General features: G+C 40.5%; 2 protein-coding genes and 1 long non-coding RNA gene across 11 annotated transcripts in view; 1 reads left to right on the top strand and 2 right to left on the bottom strand.

Annotated features, from left to right (window-relative positions):
• LOC148884483 (uncharacterized) overlaps nt 1–13,438 on the bottom strand; it is a 37,946-nt gene extending 24,508 nt beyond the window's left edge. The window contains exons 1-9 of the long non-coding RNA XR_016118224.1: nt 13,298–13,438; nt 12,331–13,160; nt 11,457–11,596; nt 10,842–11,365; nt 10,440–10,629; nt 8,724–8,808; nt 7,982–8,056; nt 7,804–7,900; nt 6,554–6,726 (exon numbers count right to left, since the gene is read on the bottom strand). This is a non-coding gene — a long non-coding RNA (uncharacterized LOC148884483). The remainder of the gene's footprint in view (nt 1–6,553; nt 6,727–7,803; nt 7,901–7,981; nt 8,057–8,723; nt 8,809–10,439; nt 10,630–10,841; nt 11,366–11,456; nt 11,597–12,330; nt 13,161–13,297) is intronic.
• Nucleotides 508–12,726, top strand: alpk2 (alpha kinase 2). The gene is made up of 10 exons (XM_089020039.1): nt 508–3,151; nt 4,562–5,741; nt 6,561–6,708; nt 7,075–7,202; nt 7,715–7,756; nt 7,822–8,114; nt 9,105–9,193; nt 10,424–10,641; nt 11,329–11,377; nt 11,468–12,726. The coding sequence occupies exons 1-10, from the start codon at nt 2,033–2,035 to the stop codon at nt 11,676–11,678; spliced, it is 3,477 nt and encodes a 1,158-aa protein (XP_088876165.1). The 5' UTR covers nt 508–2,032; the 3' UTR covers nt 11,679–12,726.
• Nucleotides 13,439–15,961: 2,523 nt separating the features above from the next.
• The window catches only part of nedd4l (NEDD4 like E3 ubiquitin protein ligase), a 44,418-nt gene continuing 35,641 nt past the window's right edge, over nt 15,962–24,738 (bottom strand). For all 9 annotated transcript variants that reach the window (XM_089020741.1, XM_089020738.1, XM_089020740.1 and 6 more), the window contains 13 exons: nt 23,613–23,671; nt 23,228–23,293; nt 22,196–22,425; nt 20,630–20,751; nt 20,485–20,555; nt 20,320–20,415; nt 20,081–20,154; nt 19,939–19,999; nt 19,778–19,837; nt 19,598–19,705; nt 18,625–18,721; nt 18,419–18,491; nt 15,962–17,377 (listed from right to left, as the gene is read on the bottom strand). In XM_089020741.1, the coding sequence (XP_088876867.1) occupies nt 17,275–17,377; nt 18,419–18,491; nt 18,625–18,721; nt 19,598–19,705; nt 19,778–19,837; nt 19,939–19,999; nt 20,081–20,154; nt 20,320–20,415; nt 20,485–20,555; nt 20,630–20,751; nt 22,196–22,425; nt 23,228–23,293; nt 23,613–23,671 (1,220 nt within the window). In that variant the 3' untranslated portion in view covers nt 15,962–17,274. The remainder of the gene's footprint in view (nt 17,378–18,418; nt 18,492–18,624; nt 18,722–19,597; nt 19,706–19,777; nt 19,838–19,938; nt 20,000–20,080; nt 20,155–20,319; nt 20,416–20,484; nt 20,556–20,629; nt 20,752–22,195; nt 22,426–23,227; nt 23,294–23,612; nt 23,672–24,738) is intronic.

Genomic DNA, 24,738 nt, shown 5'->3' with positions numbered 1-24,738 from the left:
ACAGCATAGCGTGCGAGGTGTAACATGTCCACACGAGCGCCGCTACAAAACGTTTAGCATTTAATTTTGGTCAACATTTCCATTCATGCAGTTGCAGGACACCTCAAACTCATAGTTTACGTTCCTACACGTCCCTAGTATATGGGTGATTTGCCAGAAAAACATGTACATAATCTATCCGTGATCTGAAACAGACACATAATAGAATTAAACATTACATATTTCAAGACGAAAATGACCAATCACGCAGGGTCATTTTGACTAGTTGTTGCAGTTTTAAACATACGTAATGTGAAACGCCCTATACAAATGTTAAAACAGCTGATAATTTACAACCTAGCATAAATTCTCTAGCCTTTGTGGGAACAATGAATATTACTGGACATTAGTTGGGGACCTTCTCTGCCTCCTCTTATTGCTCTTAATGACATGCTGCAGCTTGTCCATTAGAGCTCAGTGCTGACAGGCATGTGGTGGCACATTGTGGGATGACACTGAAGGCGCCCAACTAATTTGGTACTTGCTCGTATGTATACCATTAAAAAAAAGGCTGCACCAAAACAGATTTACATGTACGTGAACATGTCTCTACCAATTGTATTCATATACATGGGAGAATAGCTCCAAAATGTCTCCAGCTTCGCACAAACGGAAACTTCAGTGGTCTATTTCCGCAGATATCATCTATTTTCTTTACCATTTTTCTGCTGGCTAGCGAATCAAAACAATACTGACATTTGTGTTAACACCTGCAAATAGGCCATCACTAGAACTATAGTGAAGCCTCTTAAATGCTGAGGATCAGCACATGTCCGGACTATCAGGTAACTATTAGTTCGTGAACAGTCGGCGATAGTGTGGATGATCCAAAAATAGCCTCATCAACCTCCCCTCACTCACTTGAAGTAGAGTTCATAAGTGGTGCATCAAAGCTTTAAATCGTCAATCACGTCTAAGGAAGAGGTACGTACTTTGCGGCCTATTTGTTTTTATTAGCCTTGCATAGGCTCACTGGGTATTTTAGCTAGCAGATGACGGAACTAAACTAAACTAAACAAGCTTTTCCGAGTGAATGATGGCCTTCCAGGCATGTGACGCACTGCTAAATAAACTTAACATACAGTAACTGTAATAAAATGGATCCATCTGACAAAATCTTTATCCAGAAATGGCTACAGACATTCTGAATAAAATGCGTCTTTTCATCGCCTTTATCTATTAATATTTGGATTGAACCATTTGTAAATTGTGTGATGTGAGATATCAAGGACACTTTTGTCAGGCACTTAGAGGCTTCATTTTGAGTCCTGTATATAGACGCAAAATCTTATATATGGCCTGGTAGTAAATAGTGTACATTGTGACGAGGTGTGATTGAACATAAGAGACTCGCTTTTCTAGGTTATTGCGTGGATGTGTTTTTGTTTTCATGTGGCGTGTCTAAGGCGAGGTGCCCTTCACGGCGTATGTGACAAATGCAGGCCATAGGTGAAGATGTCCTGGTATTTTTCCAGACTCTTTGGCCACTAGCAAGTCGTTTGAGCACTCGTGTAAATCTGCAGAGCCAAATTCAACACCTCATGTTACCACTCACATGTAGGCTAGCAGGGCAGAACCACAGCAGAATTTGTACACCCTTTATTATTGAATTAAGGGAAATATCCAAAGAATTAATCCAATACAACCCATACGATTTGTGTAAGCAAAACACACTTGCACAATATACTTTCAGCCACATTCTAAAAGCAAGGTTGTTTCACTTAAGATTTAAAAAAAATCCAATTCATCATTTAGTGAGCAAGTTCTTTCTCTCATTTCTACACAGAAACTGGAAGTGGCTGTAATTCAAGGTGTAAAAAGAAGATGCATCTATGGATCAGACACTCATCACAACCAACAAACAAAGAGGGTCTTCTCTGAGTCTCAAATCAGTCAAAGTTCCAGATATTTTTCAGTTTTAGGCGACATCTTGGAACAGTCGGAACTACTGCTACCCTCGCTACCACATCTGTCTGCTGGCTTTATCCCGCAAATGTCTGAGATTCACACTGAACCTGTTCATGTAGCATACACAAGAGAGCCACCCAGGGTCGAGTCACCCACTGTGGAGAGTTCCAAGGCCTCCCATCTCATCTCCAAGCACCATCAAGCGGCCTATTTGATGTCATTGCCAGACGGCTCAGAGAGTGACTCAGCCACGGACCTTGCGTCTGATTTGTACATCTTTGAAAACGAGACCCAGGACTTTATCCTGAGTTCAGCTACCTCGCAGAATAGACTAGAGAATAGCCATGAAGCCTCTCCACTTCTTGTGTGTTGTGATTCATCCAATGGAGTGACACATAGTACTGCCACGACTATAGACTGGACGATGTTGGAGTCTGAGTCAGGGCTCACGCCACCTGCTGAGGTCACTCAAGTCAAGTCGCTAGGACCGAGGAGCCTCAGTCCTGCTGAACCGTGGGCTGATGCCTGCCAGTATCTGGATAGGATGGATGTTTTTCCTGCTTCCACTTCCAGTGGCTTATCTTTGGAAGATATTTGGGTGTCGGGTTACGCCAGTGACGGGATTGGCTGGGACAGAGATGACACTAGGGGTTGGGGTCCGCCAGTGGAGAGGTGGTCCTCGGTGGAGAGCTGGGCCAGCGCACTCTCAGACTGGAATGTCATTGGGACACCAAGGAAGGAGCTCACGACCGCTTTCTCAGAGATAGGAGCTGAGATAGACGCCCTGACTGAAGCACTAGCGGACATTAAACCCCACGGTGAAGCAGAAAAAGTGATGGGAGTTCACGATCAGCTAGTGGGACAAACCATCCAAGAGGAATCTCTCTCGTGTGGACAGGAATGCTTTTCTTTCCAAACACAGATTGGAGACGATGGCCAATATCTTGGCGATTCAATAACTAACATCCAAACTGAACCGGAGGAAATCGCTGTCATCAACTTTGTACATGAGAACCAATCTTTGGTTTTAACTGCCTCTGACTTGCACAGCCTGATCCCTGTATGCACTCCCATGGAAGATGTGGACGTTTCTCAATGTGTCCAGCTGTCAGAGACAGAAGAAGAGAAAGAAGAGAAAATCGTTTTGAAAATAGTTAAGGATGCAGATGTGACTGGACAACCTATTGAGCGGCTAAATAAACAGGTAGGGTGATTTAAGGTAGATTTTGAACATAATCACCAACCAGAGAAATCGAGTATACCACACCTTCAATATGTGATATGCCGAGCCAACCTTTTAAAGGTTTTCTTTTCAACTGCACAACATCAATTGTATAGAAAATTTAACCAGTAATTGTATATAAAAATTACCTGTAATATTTGAAAACTGGTAAATACAAACACTAAAATGCTTCCTCTCGAACCCAGTCAATGTAATTTAATTGAAAAAATACAACAGTGGTAAATAAAAAAAATGAAAAAGGCAATAATTTTGCTGACAAATGTTGACATGACAGAAAAGCTGGCTGGCAAAAGTAATTGAAACAGGAAGTATGAATACAAGACCAATGATTACCTTAACGCTATCCTCACATAAAGAGACAAAAGTTTAGAGTTGGATCATCAAAATGGCATCATAGACACAAATAAAAACCCCAGAAGACACACCGATGAATACCAACTGTGATATATGGCAAACATGATGGACTTCAACGAGCGGTCATGCGCTGGAAAAAAAAGTTCTAGATGTTCTTGTTCAGCCGAATGCATCACAGGGCGGTCATGGGCATGAACACAATATAAACTGGCTACAAAAATATTGTCGCCCACCCTTGCCAAGGTCCCGCACTCAGCTTTGGCGGGTTGTGTCCTTTGGACTTTGCGAGAGGGACAGGTGAAAGGAAATTAGACCATCTTAATAATAGCCCAGTACAACGATGATAATATCATCTGTGTGCAAAGGCGGTGGACTGAAGCACAGCTGCTGATTGTAACACGACGCCCCTTTTCCTACACACTCGTCACACATCATTCTCTAGGCTCATTTGGAAAGGCGAGGATCAAGAAAGTGCATCCTCCATTGGTTGTTGGTCAGTCCGTTGTAGACCAGAGACACTTGTGTGCAGCACGCATGGCCTCCAGGCTTGGATTTAAATGCATGGCGTTCTGCATGCGTTGCCTTTGGGCATCGATTGGAAGGTATGTGATCATTTTCAATCAGGTTTGAGAAAAATACAAAACCCATCCTTGGATCTTCAGTCTACCTTTGTTTTGATAATATTAAAAGTTGCACAGCACCTCATTGGGAAAATGGTTGTTGTTCAGTGTAGACAAGTGGAGAATGTTTACAGCCCAAGATACGTATGTGAGATACGTAATGACTTAGGCATTTAGGTGTGCCTTACACTGCGGAAAACATGGTAGGTCCTTTATTTTCATACATAATGGAAGCAAATAAGTATCGGCGTAGTAACAATTTAGTAGGTAGTTAAAAAAAATCACAGTCGTGATTCCATTCGTGGTAAGGATAACTTTGAATTGCATGAGGTCAACTGCAGAACAACTTCAAGCCTGTAAAGGATCTACTAATATCACTTGTTTTGCTCTTCCCCAGAAGTTCGGCGATGGGTTGTTTAAGATGATAGAAGATCACAGAGTCCCCCAGCCCGACACATCATCCAATCGGGATGCGGATCCGAGCACAGGACAAAAACCTATTGACTGTAATGCACGTGAATCTTCCGAAGAAGATATGATGACCCCCCGTGTAGCAATCTTTAATGACAGCGGACACACAGGACCTGACATTCTGACAAACACCAGGGGAGCAACCCAGGTGCGCCCGCAGGTTGGATGTCCCACTTTTATTGTTCCCGTAGCTCCTCTTGAAATCAGGTCCGCCCTGGAGTATCGTAGGAGCAGCTTGGATGGAGATCCCACGCAGACTTTCAACGACGCCCACGCAAGAACACGGACCTTATGGCCACTCTGTGATGAGGGGGCAACCAGCGAAGAGTTTCATGGACTTGGTAAAGAACTTTCCAAATTGATCGTCGTCCCTGAGACGAACCACAACATTCTAAGTGAGCCGCACGTCTCCAAGGTGGCAAACCAAAGCGACAAGCCGAAACTGAACCATGTGTCATCAGGAAAGATGCCCCGCAAGAGTGAAGGAAAAGCCCGCTGCAAGAAGGACAAATCCGCTGTTCACCATCACAACACTCCCGTGCCTAAGAAAAAGGAGAATGTGGCTCACCTCACAAACAGCAGACAGAAAGAAACCATGGAAAATCCAAGCGGTCACCTTGTCGAACAGAAGACGATGGTAATTGAGACAGCCAAGCCGCATGGTAAGAAGAAGAAAAAACACCTACAAAACGCGACCGGGGAGAAGACGGCAGCAGACCCTACGGCAGAGAAAGAGATCGTGGCGAAACCAAAGGGTGCTAAAGTACGGATCGAAATGTTTGAAGCCAAAATGAACACTAAACAGAGTAAAGCCCGCAAGTACGTAGGTACTTCAGAGGCCGCGGACAAAAAGCACTCAGATGCTTCGAAAGGCTCACTGGAAGAACACGTTCAGCATAAAACTGAACACAAACACAACCTGACTAACGACGCTGTCTTTAAAAAACTTTGCCCGCCCAAAGATCAGTTTGGAAAGCTTTTGGACTCCAAGCCAAGTGTTTCGCCGCCAATAAAGGCGGCAGAGGGACAGAAGGCGGATATCAGTGCGCCAAAGAAGAAGACATCCAGTGATGTGGTCAAACACAAAACAAGTACACCCAAAGAAGGTACAGTCATACATTTCAATTCATATCATATAATTATTGAAAAATTATCAATCTTACTAACATTTAACAATATTATGTTATTTATGATTCTACGCGACAAGTTTGAAAAATGCCTACCGTATTTTCCAGTGTATAAGGCGCACCCAAAAGACTTTATTTTCTTCAAAAGATGATCCTGCGCCTTATACGCTGGTGCACCCTATATGTGAAGTCATTTAGCCACAAAAGGTCTCACAACTACTGTCAGCAGCCACGGACTCCATTTTCCCCCTGTAGAAGTAGTTTGCGGTGCATGCTGGGATATATAAAACGGAACACCAGCCTCTAATGTAGCGCCTTATAAAGTGGTGTGCCTTTTATTTGGAAACTTTTTAAACATGTCATTCATAGAAGGTGTGCTTTTTAGTCCGGTGCGCCCTATATATGGAAAAAGTTTGAAAATACACCATTCATTTGGGGCACCCCTTATAGTCTGGAAAATACAGTACACTAAATATAGCAATACAAAGAATAATTATGGATTATTATTTATTCTGAATGCATTTGCAGCATTTCTGAACACAATAATATCAGCAAAGTGATTTTGTAAACTACACATTGTACGAGCAGCATGCATTCAGTTCCAACTCAGTGACAGTGTGAATTTGACAGTATATATGCGACTTATTGGTAAAGAGCTGTAGTAGCACCCAGCAAACCGAAACTGCATAATACTGCATTGTATTTTTTAATACAATAGAATAATTGCAATAACAATATTCAGTTGTCAATTATTATTAAAAAATAGATAGAATATAAAATATGTGGCATACCTTACAGAGCCAAAGATCATGCAACCGATCCAGCCAGCTTCCGTGACTAAAGACCCCCAAAGTCTTAGTCTGTCGTGTCAGTTCGGTGGCATCACGGGCGAGCACACCATCACCTGGAGGCGTGATGGTGCAGTCCTGGCCGAAGTCAAGCGAAGGTAATATTATTTGATCACCTGTGTAAAGGAAGCAAGTTCAAATGTTTGTTTCAATTCCGGTGTGACAATGATGTGTGAAGCCTAAGTGGGCTTCATAAGAATATGAAAAATTGATGTTGACTTGGATTAATACTACATGTGTTTTGTTGTGTTGAGTAGGTTGTATCACAATGTCTGCTCCTTAAATGGAATGCAAACATTGTGATAGCTAATGTTAAATAATGGAGGTAAACATTTGAACTACTGGGCAAAAAAAGTAAAATGGCAATAGTTTTGTTTTGCACAAACTTGATGCATCCTGTTCCAATTCAGCATTGACACAATCCCTATAATATTTCCCTTGTGACACCATATTTATCTCTGAAGTGCAGGGTACGAGAGTCGTGCGTCCTTGACCATTGCCAACGCCTCTCACAAAGACATGGGGAACTACCAGTGCTGTCTCAACAGCTCACAAGGCTCCATCACACTGGACTACCTTCTTACTTATCAAGGTAGGACTGAGCAAAACACTTGTCGGGGTGGCCATTTTGTAACTTGCTATCAACTCAAAATAACATTTGTTGCACAAGGCTCAAGCAATTACCGATAACGGCTTATCTTGCGGATGTCACATGACCAAAAAATAAATAAACACAGTTGACTTAAGTGTCCTTGAGAGTTTTGAAAGGCGCTTAGAAATAAAATGTACGTATTATTATTAATGTCCAGTTGGAAAAGCAGATAAACTGTAAATTAGCACCACCTACTGGCGTTGAGATTTTTCCAAAGTAAAAAAAATATGAGCTTTGGTTTCCTATGTGAGGAAACACTGCCTAGTCATCTACATCTACAGTACATATTTGTTCTTATCCTGTGACTGTAAAGTGTCCTTGGGGGTTTTGAAAGGCGTTTATAAATGAAATGTATTATTATTATTATTATTATTATTATTATTATTATTATTATTATCACTCCCTCAGTTCAAGCTTAATGGTCTATCTATTTAACTGTCACTTCTTCACAGTGCTGCGTGAGATTGTCATCCCGCCATCTCCCAACATTACATGTGAGTTGCCGTCAATCATAGGAAAATCACCTGCACTCCTTTCTTACCGTTTTCCTATCCTCCAGCTGTCGGTATGGGCTCCGAGGCAGAGGACGTCCAGTGTTCCCAGTTGATGTTCAGAGACAACTTCCTGTCCGAACAGTACTTTGGCGAAAACCAGCCCGTCAGTATCGTCACAGAGAAGGTCCACTTTGGGGAAGGCATGCACCGGCGGGCATTTCGCACCAGGCTGAGCAGGGGTGGGGTGCCCCTCATGCTGGCAGGGCCTTCGTGCGTGCTTAAGGTGCACACCGCCATCAGCTACGGGATCAAGAACAATGATGACATTGTGAAAAGGAACTACTCCCTGGCCGTGGAAGTAAGACCATTCGATTTCACTAACTCATATTTTTTTTAATAAACAGAACCAAAAAAATATTATTAGCTAAAAAGTATGCGGCACGTGTATATGACAGTTGGCGTCCCCTTTTTGGTGAACATAGATATCTTGTTTGAGCACAAATGTACAACTGTGAATTAAAATTACTGTATTTTCTAGTGTATAAGGCCCACCGGAGTATAAGGCGCACCCCCAATGAATGGTGTAGTTTCACATTTTTTCCCATATATTTATTAAGTGCACCAGACTATAAGGTGCATCTTCAATGAATGAAAAAAATGTTTCTAAATATAAAAATGTTTTCCAAATATAAGGCATACCACATTATGAGGCGCTACAGTAGAAGCTTGGGTTAAGTACGACTTCTACGGGGGAAAATAGAGTCGGTGGCTGCTGATAGTAGTTGCCAGACCTGTTGTGGCTCAATATGACTTCACATATAAGGCGCACCTGCGTATAAGGCGCAGGGTCATCTTTCAAAAAAAAAAAAAAAATCAAGGCTTTTGGGTGCGCCTTATATTATACACTGGAAAATACGGTAAAAAAAAATAAATATGGATCCCAAGTGTGAGATTTGTGTATGCTTACCCATATCATCCAGTTGAAACATTCAATCTTCTTTTCCTTTTGGCTTGTCCCTTCAGGGTTCACCACAGCGAATCAGATACCCCATCTATTTTAATTTTCAAGATAATAAATGATAACGCATAACCATTTCTATATTCATATTTATCACCATATTGTCTTGATCCAGAATGTATTGGATCTCTATTTTTTAATCTAAGAAATATTTACATACATTTAGCTGCGTTTTTTGTGTGTGTGATACAAGTACATTTTGTTCATTTTCAGCAACTTCCGTTACAAATAGATTTCACAGATTTTGCACTATGTAAATCATGACGCACGGCACATTAAAGTGTAAAACGTGACGCGATTATTGTTAGCATGTGTTAATGTGTCATGCAGGAATGTCATGTTCAGAACACGGCCCGGGAGTATATCAAGGAGTACACTGCTGTCGCCCAGTCCGTCGACGCTTTTGGAGAAGTCCCAGAGTGAGTGACAGCACATTAAATTTTCAAATAAAATGCCCAATGCCACTGTGGAACCCAAATTAAAATTTGATTCTAAGGATAGTTCTTCCAATAAAATTGATTATTGATTATTCATACACCTACTCTGAAGTTATTGCAATAGTGTGGCATGACAAGGGAAGACCGGAGATGATGAACACTACATTCCAAATGATAAAACATTAAGTCACATACTGAATACAGGTCATTTGGCAGTTTTAATTATGAAACTTTGAGTTTCATACATGCAGATGAAAAGTGCTTTGTGAATAAAATTACTGTATAAAGACAATATAAAATACTACTCCTGGGTTAGGAAGATGTAAATTGCTCTTGGGAGCACCCTAGTGGTCATAGGCCATGCAAAGAAAGTGCTTAAAGGACAACCGACGTCACTTTTTTGTTTTTCAACTGACATCAGAAAAACGTTTTATCGCATCTAAAATACCCAAAACACGCAGTATGATATTTTTAGTCAAATGCAAAACACCAATAAAAATGACATAAAGTGTCCAAAATCTGCAAAAAAATTGAGCTGCGAATTGGGCATTTTCAGAAAGTCCCACCCCCAGTTCATTACGTCACGCCAAGACGTCTTGCATTGCGAGTTAATCAAAACAATGGCTTCAGATTCGGAGAATATGCTTTCTTGTTACACATCCAGTTATGAATATGGTTCAAATAGTTCTGAAGAGGAAAGCATACACGTTTGCAATCGATTAAATAATTTATTTGTGCCATTTTGAGGCAACATTGGGGAGAAATCTCTCACACAAAAAGAGGCACAAAATGGCGACCTCCTGTGGCCACCTCCTTTTCCACAGGATGATAAATTCCTTATATGGCGCTTGGACGCCCTCTTCTGGCCTTATGGAGGCTTTTGGGTGCAACATGAGGTCCTCAGACCAAATAAGTACAGCAAAATACATTAACGTGATGGAAGGACTGCTACAATGCGTCTTTTTTATGGTCATGGGGCGGTCCTTCAGTGACGTCACGTACGGACTCGTCACCAACTCAAAAACAAGACTTCCTGAATATTCAGCGAGAGTCTTAAAACTGCGTATAAAATATAGCTGTATGCGGTGGAATCTTTGTAAAATACGCTCAGTAGAAGTCATTTGAAGCCATTTTACAAATTATGGAAACAACTTCTCCGGAGACGTCGGTTGTACTTTAAACCGTTTCTACCTTCGCTTTCCCCGCTCACAGGATAATCCCCATCTACCTGGTTCACCGGCCATCGAGCGACATCCCATACGCCACGCTGGAGGAGGAGCTGATTGGTGATTTTGTCAAGTATTCGGTGAAGGACGGGAAGGAGATCAACCTGATGAGGCGGGACTCCGAAGCGGGGCGCAAGTGCTGTACTTTCCAGCATTGGGTGTATCAGCGGACGGAAGGAAATCTGCTGGTGACTGACATGCAAGGTGGGCAAAAAGTACATCAGGTGGGCAAAACATTCAATAGTTGAATATGCTTTCCTGTAAAAAAAAGAAGAATGAATAAATAGCAGTAACATTTATATTGCTGTTTTTTAAAGCATAATTATTAACATTAGTCACAATTTGAAAAAAAAAGTTCCCAGGTGCAACTAAACAACGATTGCTGCATACTTAAGACAACCTACATGTCAGCTATGTACATCCACCAAGTTGCTGTCATGAATAACGCACAATGGATGTATGTGGAACTGTCGCGGCTTGGAATTGAAGCGGATTTATGTGAGACAGTAGATGTGAGACAATCTCTTTTCGTCAATGGAGCTTGTAGTAGACTTGCACAATCCACTGTGACATCCCTGATCCACTGGTGAAAAGGATGCTTTGATGCTCTCATCTTTCATCTAGAGCTGCTTCATGCTCAAAGAGGGTGCAGCAAGTGATTAAGATTGAATGACAGTCTGTGTTTTGTGTTGTCATATTATTTGCTATTTTGTTTTATGTTCTTTTGACTTTAAGATGGCGCCGCGAGAGTGGCTGCCTTTCCAGCAGCTCCTGTATTTTGTTTTTCTACTTCTTTCTTTCCTTTCCTCTTCCTTCCGTAACTGCTGCTGTGAAATGTAAAGTTCTCCACAGCAAGACTAATAAAGGCTAATCCAATCCGATGTTTTGCAGGCGTCGGAATGAAGCTGACTGATGTGGGAATCGCCACCTGTAAGAAAGGGTAAGATAATAATAATGAGAATAATAAATACAATTTGGGCATTTTGAAATGTGTGTGACATAATGCAATTTTTCCTCACTTGGTTTGCAGCTACATGGGTTTCAAAGGCAACTGTGCCACCTCCTTCATCGACCAGTTCAAAGTGCTGCACCAATGCAACACTTACTGTGAGATCCTGGGCCTAGCCTCCCTGCAGCCTAAAGCAGCCAAGAAGGCTGCCTGCACTCACAAAAGCAAAGCACAGCCATTAGCAGGACCCAAAAAGAAAACATTTGGACCCACCGTTAAGGCCAAGACCTAAAAATGGGAAGTGCTTGGACTTGGATGGGAATTGGGGTGTTGAACTGTCATGTCTTACAGATTTTCTTTCTTTCTTTTCTTTTTTTTATTTATGATGTTTCCAAGCACAATGTGTTCATTAAATTAATGAACTGTTTAATTAGCTTATTGGAAGAAACACTGTTGACTCTGAAACTGAGCAGAGGGCAAACTATTGTTTATATATATATATATATATATATATATATATACAGTAAAGTCTCGTTATATCGATATTCCCGGGAGTCCGGAAAATATCGATATAACCGGGACTATCGATATATCCGACCCCGCGCGCATGTAATTTTCTCCTTGCGTGCATAGCAATAGTATCGTAATAAGCGGTACTATCGATATAACCGATATAGTTACGTGTGTGAATGCTTTTATTGGTAGGAGCTTTATTTTTCTTCCATTCATTTTCTATAAAGCATGTCCTGTAAGTATCCCTGTCACCTGTAGTTAGTGTCCGTTGTGTTTCAGAATATTGACGACACACAGCGGGATTTCTTGTCTTAGCTGCGTTTATTCGTCTTAATCACAAAGTCTGACGAAATTAGCATCAATTGTCATTTCGTCAATTAGTCAGCGTACTACACTTTTGGAGAAAAATGGCCTCGTGTAACACAACATACCTGACGACAATAGCAGAAAACACTGTCCAATCACCAATTAAAGTCACAGTACATAAATTATATGGCAAAGGAGTGTGTTGTTTTAAAAAACTTAAACTTGTAATGTGAAAACTTTTGTCCCAGCGCTAAAAACGCTTACCTCCCCAAAAACATCGAGTTAGGGGGAGAGTCAAAAGGAAGTCGCACTTCAAAGATGCAGTGCGACATTAAATAGTAAAGTAGGGGAACACATACAATAATATTGTTCCGCCCATGAAATTAGAGGATTTAGAAAAGGAACACGTCAGGTGTTTTATTATTTAACACGTTTTATGTATTCACAATACAGTACGGTCAGTGTTTTTAACTTGCCGTTACATGCATACATGGAAAAAATAAACAATGGTTGATACAAAACATTTTTATTTCAATTCATTGCGCTTTATTCAAACACATTATTTGGGTTATCTGAAATACAGACACGTTTCCTCATATTTGTGCATTAAATAATCCCGTCACACATGTTTGATTTTTAATTACAGTTGTAAATCAAATGCGAATGTTCTTGAAACGAAAATATACCAAAAACATATTAAATGTAAAAATGTTTGACAAATCAATGTTTTTGTTGTCGTTTAAAAAATGTTACCTCGAATCTGTCAAGGAAAAAAGGAAAAAAAGAGGGACCCGAGAGTGGGTTTTTTCCAACCTGTAGCTATTTAGTGTGATGATGGCGTTTGATTGACAGGTCACAAACACCATTGTCACACTCCACAGCTCCCGAGGACAGAGGCTGCATGGTAGATGCATGAGTCGAGAATTCTGTGATCACCCATCTGAAATCAGCCAAACTGGGAAAGCAGACACAAAAAAATAAGCAGGAACAATGATCATTCTTCTAGTGGGCAGCTGGATCATGCATCATAACTTATATAGTACTCCAAGACATTTTCCTGCGAATCAAAATCTACGCTTGTTTCCACCTCACCTCCGTTTCAAGTGGATGGCTGTCGTTCACCGACTCCCGTTACACCGAGTCCCACCCTCTTCATATACCTTCCAGCATCTTTCCAAAACGGTAAAAGTCCAGAAGCTGACGGGGCAAGCGGGCAGCAGAGGGAGGTCCGTGCCCGGTCCATGTCTTTATGTAGACAAACAGCTGGTTGCACATTAGTGATAAGCTACAGGGCAAGTATCGATCGACCCTGACCGTTAGCTAAGAGAGGGTTAGTTGAGGTGGGACACACACACACACATACGCAGGTCAACCTGCCCAATATCCTCCTTTGAAGTTTAATTTGAAATCTAAACACAAGATGCATTATGTGCATTGGATATAAAGTCTATACAACCCTTTTTAAATAAATTTTTGTGAGTAAAAAAGACAAAGAACAAATGTTTAAAATAGTCATTAAGCAGGAAAAACAAAGCAAAACGGTGACATTCCCAAGAGAAAAGACTACTATAAGATATTAAAACAGGTGGGTCAAAAAATAATTCGGTTTTCTCATTTGGAGGTAAAGAAATAGACACTTGAGCTAGTACACTACTTTGTTCATTTTTATTCCCAAAATACCCAATTTACCAATGACGTATGTGCACACACCTGAAAAATAGTATCTTCTTTTGTGTTGTTTGTAAACCTCTTAAGTACAACCCCCTTTCAACATCATAATACTCATACTAATACTACTATTACTACTACTAAAATAATAATAATACATTTTATTTCTAAGCACCTTTCAAAACTCTCAAGGACACTTTCCAGTCACGGGATAAGAACATTTTTATTTTCTGCGGGTGAGCAGGCAGCGTTCACTCAATTTGGAAGTAAAACAAACTCACGCCACGTGTATATAGACATTACAATATATATAATCCCCACAGCATTAATGAGCCATTCTTCAACCTAATTTAATGATGTTTGTGCACTTCGAATAGCATTTTTTTGGCTTGCTGACTTGTTTGCAAGCCTCTGAGCTTTGATAAAATGTCCCTGCACCGGCAGGCTGCTTTTATTTGCTCGTCCTTGGCGCTGATAACTTGGGGAGATTGTGTGTGTGAATGAACCCACGTCTCTCTACCTGAACACGTGCACTAATATTAACCAAGAATTCGGAAGAACATTCTCCCAAGTTACTAAATCAGCAGTAATGCGCTTTTGTTTTGAACTTGTAGTATAGCACTAATAATAATAATAATAATATTTTTATTAATAAGGCCTTTCAAATCCTCCCAAGGACACTTTACAATCAAAACAAGCATGTAAATACCGAGAATATATAATGAGACTATGTCTAGTGTAATACGTAGTTATATTAATTACATGAAGTGTGTGTGCGTGCGTGTGTGCGCGCGCGCGCGTGTGCGTGTATTTTTAAAAACATTACACGTATCGTGTGATAAATCAGATTTGTGGTGGGACAATGGCACCCCCTAGCCCCAGTGTTGCGCCATCCCTAGTGCTGATGTTGAAGGAAGATATGGTGTGTATTAAAGGGAGATTTTAATTTATTTATAATTGCCTTTATTTTGTGGTTTCTGTAGAGGTCACGTTTTTTTACAACATCCTGAAAACTCTACTATTCTCCATTGAAAACCTTGTAGACTGGCTGGTTTTGAGCTTAGGCCAAAGCAATAAAGTATTACTTTAGTGGGGTTGTGGAATTATTAGTACTATTATATGTTTAATTATTTTAGGGAGGGAGTGGGGGTCTCCAATTCCAATATTAACGATATATTGGATTTTAATGGTCAACATTTATAATCTCAAATATTGACACTCGTTTGCAAGTACCTGTAAGCAATCCCTGACTCCTCTCCAGCTCTTTTATCCAGCAGTGTGAATGTAAAAAATTGTTTGTGGGTGGATGGATGGGTCCGCTGAAATAAACTCACAATTGTTATTGTGCACTTCAATGACTTTATTGGGGTTATTTTTTTCTGTCCTACTGCAGAACATTCTTCTGTTTGACATTGAATTGATTGCACCATATATTTGGAAAGGGTCATCTTTTCTCATACGAGATGTTTTTTGTTTAAATTGATTTAGTTTCTTGTTTCAAAATAAATGCATTTATCATTCTTGCTGATACAATACTGAATCCATATCGGACAGTAGTCCAGACTGCAATATCGGTATCACATCATATATCGGGACACCCCTAATACTTGCACAACATTTTTAATTTCTGATGCCAAGATTTTAATACACTAATATTGTTTACGGAATTCATTTGTACTCACATTTGTCTGGTGTCACATCAGTTTGTGCTTGCACATTTAGTGTAGTTTAGCTTAGACTAATCTAAAGTTGGTTGAGTTAGTTTCCCTGCTGAATAGTCTAATGAAAAATCAAAGAATAATTATGTACATGCTGGAAGCCAAATGCATCCTCAGAATGTTTTACCATGATCTTATGGTACCCACAAACTTATTTTGGGGATTGTCAAATATAAAGAAAACTGTTTGCGTATTTTAAAACAACACATAATTGGGTATCAGCGTCTTTTTTTTTTTTAGATGCGTTCACCTATAATGCCAGTGACATTATGTTGCAGTAAAATTTCTTTAAAAAAGCAAATTGCCATTTTTATGCTTATCGCCACGCTGTGAACAAGCAACTCCTGGTGAGAACAAGACAACGGAAGAGTTGAAATAAGTTTCACTTTTATTGGACTGAAGCTAAATAAACCACAAAGAGCAGAGGAATCTTATATATATATATATACACCTGACTGTCACCCTCTTTTTTTAAATAAAATCTAAACAGTTAAGCACATAGATTAAAAAAGACAGGGAGGGTCGCCAGCAGTTGAAATCAAGTTTTTTTTTAATGATGTGGTTGGTTTAGCCGCTTAACCACATTAGTCTGGGATCTATTGCACCAGCTAAGCGTTGCTTATGATGTAGAATCACATTCAAAAAGTTGATGAAACAGGTGACCTCAGTGATGTATAAAGTGCCCTTTAGGTTCCATGGTGTTAGAAAAAAGTTCTATTCATTGATTTTTTTTTGTACGAAACGTGCTGCTTAATATTCAAGAGTTTTTAATCACAGCTTGTCTCTTACGTGTTCGCTCACTCACACACGCACGCACGCACGCACTTCATTTTAGTGATCAGTAATACTTCTTAAATGTAAAGCATCCATACATTTATATACTATCAAAAAAAGACCAATATACAGCATTATGAACAAGCTCGGACTATTCTTGATAGTCTCACAGAAACTAAGCTCATATCTCCGAATCAAGAGCCAACGCAACATAAATTGTGTTGTTTTCATGTTGCTTTTTGGTGCACTTTGATATTTAGAGTGGTTATAATAAAAAAAAAATAAACGTTTGTTTTTAGTCACTGTAAACCCCCCCCCCCAACCTTTTTTTCATTTGAACTTCTCTGTGCATTTTTCAGAATTGTCAAAAATAGTAAACATCAGTACAAAGACATATTTTCTGATGTAATCGAATCACGGATTTAAAAAAAACCATCAACTACATTATGTAAAAAAAAATATATTCATACTCGACAAGAAGGCTGTGATTGCCAACATCGGAGAGGGGGCACAGCAGATTTCCTGAAGTTAAATTGGCTAGCTAGATTGCTAAAGTAATCTGGTGTTGGGAGCCATGTTAAGGCCTTGGCTGATGTGCCAGCTCCAATAATAAAATGTTAGAAGGTTATGTATGGGATGTAGTGGTAACGGGATGGTATTTCATGCTCAGGGGGGTGTGCCTTAACATTGAACCATACCTCCCTCAACCCCCCTGTTGAAAGACATAGTCAGCCTGTCGACTCGCTGTACAGTTGGCTAACAGTCCGGCGTTTGCTAACCACATGCTACCACCGCCGATTTGGACACTTTTGAGTTGCTTTTTCCCCGTTTGTCAATTCCGATAAATCGGATGTTGCTTCAGATGCTTTTTGTTTTCCCCATTTAAGGAGATCATCCCCTGCAGTCCATTTAGTCAACTCCTTCGAAGCCCTGTGCGTTTTCCACGGCCATAAGCAGCTTCTCCCGCAGGTCCTCAAATGAGTCATATGTAGGAAGGTCCAAACGGTTGAAACTGGAAAAAAGAATATTCAGTTCAAAATATTTTTATGTGATTCAAGAAATTCTGAATGCAGTCAATTGATCAATGAAATGTATTATTATTATCATCATCATCTGCTAGCTATTTGCTATCTGGCCGGCTAGCTAGATAGCTAGCTATCTAGATAGTGAATAGATAGCTAGCTAGTCAGCTATCTATTCACTATCTAGCTGGCTGGCTATTAGCTGGTTAGCTGGCTGGCTGGCTATTAGCTATATATTAGCTAGCCAGCTACCTGGCTGGCTATTAGCTCTTGGCTATCTATTAGCTAGTTAGCTAGCTGGCTATCTATTAGTTATACGGTTATCTCGCTACCTCGCTAGCTGTCTATCTATTAGCTAGCTAGCTTTCTATCTATTTGTGTCATTTCCAGGTTGAGTGAAAGCTGGCGCGTGTGGCTGCTCACCCACAGAAAAACTGATCCTGTGACTGTAAAGTGTCCTTGAGAGTTTTGAAAGGCGCTTATAAATGAAATGTATTATTATTATTATTATTAATGCCTATAATTCCGTAACCTCAATGAATGGTGTATTTTCAAACTTTTTCCATATATAAGGTGTACCAGACTATAAGGTGCACGTTCAATGAATGAAAAATATTTTCCAAATATAATCTATAAATATCTAACAGTTTTCCATACATAAGGCACACCACATTATAAGGTGCTTGAGTAGAGGCCGGGGTTATACACAATTTTTTCTACGGGGAGAAATGGAGTCGGTGGCTGCTGACAGTAGTTGCGAGATCAGCTGTGGCTCAATATTAGGTCACATATAAGGCGTACCTCCGTGTAAGGCGCAGGGTCATCTTTTGAAGAAAATTAAGGATTTTGGGTGCGCGCTATACACTGGAAAATACAGTGTATTTTTTGCACATGTATCTATGTTTTTCATGCAGTGATTTACTTTTTTTTCTCCAAGTTTAATCATTACATAAATGAAGATGAGCATGTAATTTTCTGTCAATTCAAACATCAAACATTAAAGATAAATACATCATGTAAATCTAACATACCACGTGTGGGCTCTGGGCAGCTTATCCGGCGTTCCCCATTGCTCGATAGTGAACAGCTGGGGACCGTTTGAACCTGCAACAAGAACATTTTTGCAGCTTTAGCATTTACAATGTCAAATTTAGTTTAAGTCAATTTGTAGCTCATTTTATCGCTCGAATTTTTGTATATGGTTGCCGTCTATCAAAAAGTAGTAAGGAAGAGGAACCATAAAGCTCAGCGAAGCCGTTCATGGGCACCCGCGATGTTCCCGTAACAAACTGCAGAAGTCGGATCCTCTTTTCGGCATCCATTAAGAGGACAACCTGCAAGAAGCAAATAATTAAACATACTCAGCACTCAAAAGGTAACAGCAAACATTGATCCAATGAATTATTCCAAAATGGACAAACAATGATGTCATTGCTTGTCAATGTATCAGTTTGGACAGTGCTCATAGCAGACAAAGGTTCATTAACTCATTCTCTGCCATTGCTGAATTTATTTGGGAATTGAAAAGTGTGACGTGGAGCGCAATTCCCAAGTTATTTCGGGTTTTGGTTTTTGGTTTTTCTTGCCGGGGTGCCGAAAAAGAGCTGGTCAGACCTCTGCCAATTTTTTCCCCTTCCACGAGGTAGCAGCATTTGCCTTTTGTCCATTTTAGCGCTTTGCTACAGCTTCAGCTGTTGTCAAAAAGCTATATAAATCAATATGTATTGTATTGCATTTTGTACAGCCGCCCTAATTTCAATCTCAGATACGTTCAGACCCATATAATTTAGGAATTAACTCTTTCTTTCTATTGAAAGACGAGAGTCGTAGGTTTCTTATGTGGCATTGAATGTTTATGTCGTCCTAAAACTTAATATTCTGAGGATCCTGCAATTTCAGTGAAAATGACAAAAACCCTGGAACTGGACACATTTCTGCACATTGTATGGCAGTGAAGCAGTTAATGCTATGTATGATATTTATGATTGGCTACATTCTTGGTGATGTTTCAGCTTTTTGTATTTTCTGTGTGTGTTTAAGCTTCAAATTGCAGTGACTGGTTTAGTCTTCCATCAGTGCAAAAAAAAGTATTTTATTCCAATTATTCATGCTTTTCAATGGTAATGCCACCAGAAAAACTTCAGGTTGGTATCGCCTCAACCAAAAAAAAAAAGGTGGCCTGAGTATAGATCCCCAAGCAAAAGACTGACCTTCCAGAACCACTGGATGACCGGGTGATTGGGACAGTAGCCATTTTTGTAAACCGTGTGCTGTCGCCAGTCGTTGACGTCAACGTCGCCCAGACCGCACATTAGCAACTGCGCAAACACATTAAGGCAATCAGCTGCAAGTGTTCATTTTAGTTCAGAAAAGTGAAATAAAATGTATACCTCCAGTTCATTTTCATCAAAGATCTTGATCAGATCTATTTGGATGAGCTCGGTGAAGCCCTAAAAATAAGAAAACAGTCATTTTCACAGGTTAGGGTGGTTAAACCGATTTAGGGTGACATCGCTCCTTAATGATGACAAAGATTGCGGTGTAAAAATACCTCCAGGAAGGCATTCATCTGCTTCTGCACCCGATTGACGAACCTCCATTGGATGACCAGACTGTTGGAAGACAAAGCGGGTCACAACCATTCATAATGTGTTGCCTATACACTTGAATTGTTACAGCACTGAGAATCTCACTCAATGTATTCTTTCTTGTTGTCATTGGTGACCACCATGTCCGAGCCGCTGGGCTTCAGGTCCACCTGGTAAGTCTAGGGGGGGGCGGGTTATATAAATAAAACATTCAACATTAAATATAAATGTTCCCTTGTTGATACATAAGACAAGCACCAACTTCAAAATCCATAGAGTTGGCCCACAAAAGCAACTGTCATTATTCTTTGAATCTAACGCACGAATCATGCAACGTTCCATACCTGTCCGAAGTTGTCCTCATCGATGCAAAACCGCAGGTCTAACTCCGTGGGATCGTTTTCCAAAATCCATTTGAGAGAGTTGTAGTATTCGCTGTCCTAGAATGAAAAGAGAAACACTTAAAATTGATATGCCAACTCGAGGTTCTCAGGACTTTGATGGCTCACCACAGACTCCATATCCTTCAAGGAGATTTGTTTCCCCAGCATCATCTTATAGAACGGTCGGATAAAGAAGCCTGCAGGGGGCGGAAGTGAGCTGTGTGAGAATAAAGACCTGAAATGGGCTGTCAACGAGACTTGAGACACTCACCATCGAGTAGCTTTCCATGAAAGACGGCCATTCCCGCCACGCGTCCGATGAACTTGAAATAAGAAAGGTGGTCCTCATTGCACAGGCCAGAGTTTGGGTTGATCTGGAGGGTGTAGTTGTCTCTGCAGGTATGTCACACCAACAATCAATGCCTTTTGCGGACCATTTTAGGGCCTCGTTCAACACCCGCCAGACCTTTCTTTCGCCAAAGCTCGATGGAGACGGTGTATTTTTACTGAGAATTACAATTCCTTCTCTAAAGTGGCACTATTTGAGAAATGACCGTCAGCAGCACAAGGGACACTCACTTACTACTACATACTGTTTCTCATTTGTTTTTGATTTGGGAGAAATGTCTGCGCCATTTGACTGTCATCGCCGGACAGCTCTGGGGCGATTGTGCTTTTTCTGTGCCTGTAATGGAAAGCATTTTCACAGCCCCGCTTTGTTCAGCGCAAAGGTCAGTGCTGTTGGACAGTCTGCGGCTGGATGGCTTGAGGAGCCCGCGATGAGAAGAAAAGAGCGTCAGCGCAGAGCGACGATGCGTTATGTGGAACTGCCGCGGCTTGGAACTGAAGCGGATTTATGTGGGACAGGAGATGTGAGACAGTCTCTTTTTGTCAATGGATGCGCCAGCTTCGTGTTTGCTTTCAACATTTCACCATGACGGCCCTGATCCACTGGTGAAAAGGACGCCTTCTTCTAGGACTGCTTCATACAGCAAAGAGGGTGCAGAAAGACCTTAAGATTGAATGACTGTCTGTGTCTTTTGTGTTGTGTCACATTATCTTTTTTGTGTGTTTTTTTACTTCAAGATGGCGCCGCGAGAGTGGCTGCCTTTATAACAGATCCTGTATTTTGTTTTTCTACTTCTTCCTTTCCTCTTACTTTCATAACTTTGCTGCTGTGAAATCTAAATGTACACACTGCAAGACTAATAATGGACAAGCCAATCTAATCCATACTTTGAGTGTAGAAAGCATCTTTATATAAATATTAACTCTAATTTGCTCAGTGATAGACTAAAGGCGTATTTTTATTTTGCCATTATAGGAAGGGAATTTAGGCTTAAATTGGTGTGTAAAACTGCATTGGTCAGGCAGTTCATCGGTTCTAAAATCACATTTCGTTACTCTCTTGCTAAATAAAGCAGACAAACTCAAGATCACCTGCGGTTGCTAAGGAACAGCTTGAGCACAAAGTTTTTTTCTTTTGTGCTCCTTTTAGACGCAAGAACTGAAAAGCAACAGCTCTATTGTTTACTCAAGGTCTGGATCACATGACATTACTTTTGTTTGTGCTACCTTTGCTCTACATTTCAAAAAAATAAAAACTAAAAAATGGAGGTCACTGCTGGCACTGACAAAAGCAGGCAATCACGAGGCATCCATTATATTCCCTTGTTTTCAATCTGGGAAAGTTTTCATCATGATAGATTTATGAATGAGAGGGAGAGGAAGACGAAGTCCAAGTGGGAGCTACTGGGCAACAACACCTCAGCCAAACAGAGGTGACATTTATTTATTTAGCTATTTCAAGCTGGGCGGACCGGTTTCATCTACTTACGTGGCAGAGTACTCAAAGAGACCGTAGTAGGGGTTGAACATCTCCTTGGATAAGAGGAAGAACCACTCTCGGGCCACACCCCCGTAGTCCAGGCCCTTCTCCGACTCAAACTCGATCCACAGGCGTGCTTTTAAGACGTCTGGCTTTTTGAGCGACATGATCCGTCGGTACGACTCCTCAAAGATGTTGCCGCGATGGAGCTTCATTTCGAAACGGTTGGGGATGTCAGCCTGTAAATGGACCGATTTTAAAAGTCTGATAAAACCACAAAACTTCTTCTGGAGAGTCATATAAACATTACATCTATCTATACAATTTTAACTCATTCACTGCCATTCCCAAATTTATTCGGGAATTAAAAAGTGTGGAGCGCCATTCCCAAATTTGTTCGGGTTTTGTTTTTTTTCTTGCAGGAGGGTGAGTTTGAGGCTTTGGTCAGACCTCTGGCAATGTTTCTCCCTCCCACGATTTTTTTACAGCTGGCCCCATTTCAAGCTCAGATAACTCCAGACCCATATAATTTAGGAATTAACCTTTTTTCTGATGAAAGAAGAGTCTAAGGTTTCTTACGGGGCATTGATTGTTTATGTAGTTCTAAAAAAACAAAATATTCTGTGGGTTCAGCAATTGGAGTGAAAATGACAAAAACCCTGGCACTGGAGTGGAGACATATTTGCACATCATCTGGCAGTAAAAGAGATAATTTATTATTGCTAGAAAAGAAGTTTTGAATTATGACGACTGGAAAGTCGATCAGCATCATTGAAAATAAAATTTAATTCAATGTTGCGTCACTACCACTACTTTATGAATCATTTTATTGCCCTTCAACATGCTCTAACAAATGCACTGCTAAAATTATTAATGTAAAATTACATGAAACAATGATTTGAAGTGTTGATTATGAAAAAAAAGGAAACGAAAAAGAACAGACATGAATACTCGATGAGCTCCAAAGACAGCGGGAAGCCTCTTGCAATCAAGCATCACCATGGTAGCGTGGGAGCGTTTCCATTATAATCATATGCTTACCGGTTTCTTTAGCTTCTTTCGAAAGTAGTCATACTTTTGCTTGAACTCTCGGGAATATGGAACAGCCTACAAAGGAGACAAAAATAGCAATTTTAAAACCCCACTAGCATCTTCATGAATGAGCACTCTTAAAGTGCGAACAATTTAACAGTGATGGTACTCTTGCCAATATTTAGCACTGTGATCACCAAAAAAACTTGATGCTAAACTGTACTGCTTGGTGGAAACTTGGTTCAAAGTGCCAACATGCGACAAATGACCCTAAGGCGTAGGAATGCTAAGTGACTTAAGTGACAGATTGACAAGAGGAGGGCAAAAGTGTTGAGAAGAGTGTGTGTCATTTCCAACGCATGGAAAACATCCGCACTGAGTGGAAACTACTCACGGGTCCAGTGATAGCAGGACTCTGAAGGCGAGGGTCCTCCCACTGTGTGTTCTTTGTGTCTAGATGAGACAAAACACACATTGGAAAAGTTCCAGATGTAAGGACTTCATTAAGTCATTCAATGTTTATGTGTTTACGGTGATTTGTGTGTGCTGCAAATATTATAAACCGGTGATACATGAAACACCAACACCAAATTTGCATAGTCAATTATCTACACCACATGTGTCAAAGTCAAGGCCCGCAGGCCAAATCCGGCCCGCCACATCATTTTTTTTCGGCCCGCGAAAGCAAATGAAACTTGTTAAATTCCATGATGATTGCTAAAATCTGAGCCAAAATTTCATATTTTTGGATGTCAACCACAATAAAAGTCATTATTCTTGACTTCAAATTTGAAATAGAGTTATTCATTAATTTGCTGTGTGCTCTATATGTAATATTTGAAGGGATTTAAACATTCTAATGGGTTCCCCAAATTCATAACGGCCCTCGAGAGGAAACCATAACTACAATGTGGCCCGCGGCAAAAAATGACTTTGACACCCCTGATCTACACCAAGGGTCATTCTTTGTCACAGGCCACATTGTACCGTATTTTCCGGTGTACAAGGCGCACCCAAAGGCCTTCATTTTCTTCAAAAGATGACCCTGCGCCTTATATGCAGGTGCGCCTTATATTTGGAAAACTTATCTATTGATATATTATATTTGGACAACATTTTTCCTTTCATTGACGGTGCGCCTTATAATCCGGTGTGCCTTATATATTGAAAAAAAAAAAAAAAACACAATTCATTGAGGGTGCGCTTTATGTTGGGCCTTATACACCGGAAAATACGGTAGTTATAGTTTCCTCTCGACGGCCGTTATGAATTTGGGGAAGCCATTAGACTTTTTCATCAACTCCACATATTACATACAGAGTCTCCTCCTTTCCTTTCGGCTTTTCCCTTCAAGGGGTCGCCACAGCAAATCAGTGTCCTCCATCTTTAGAGGTTTGATCCGCATGTTTTTTTTGGCCAAGCTTTTACGTCGGATGCCCTTCCTGACACAACCCTCTGTATTTATCCGGGCTTGGGACCGGCACAAGAAGACTTATGTCCCTTTGTGGCTACAGAACAAG

Source organism: Hippocampus bargibanti, linkage group LG18, assembly GCF_051943395.1.
Source record: "Hippocampus bargibanti isolate YZ-2025 linkage group LG18, ASM5194339v1, whole genome shotgun sequence".
NCBI classification, from domain to species: Eukaryota; Metazoa; Chordata; class Actinopteri; order Syngnathiformes; family Syngnathidae; genus Hippocampus; species Hippocampus bargibanti.
The sequence above is the reverse complement of the archived record's forward strand: the minus strand, read 5'-3'. Positions and strand labels throughout refer to the sequence as shown.

Coding starts and splice junctions, on each gene's coding strand:
- alpk2 (XM_089020039.1), top strand. CDS start 2,033: ATGTCTGAGATTCACACTGAACCTGTTCATGTAGCATACACAAGAGAG. Junction 3,152..4,561: donor TTGAGCGGCTAAATAAACAG/GTAGGGTGATTT, acceptor GCTCTTCCCCAG/AAGTTCGGCGATGGGTTGTT. Junction 7,203..7,714: donor CTACCTTCTTACTTATCAAG/GTAGGACTGAGC, acceptor ACTTCTTCACAG/TGCTGCGTGAGATTGTCATC.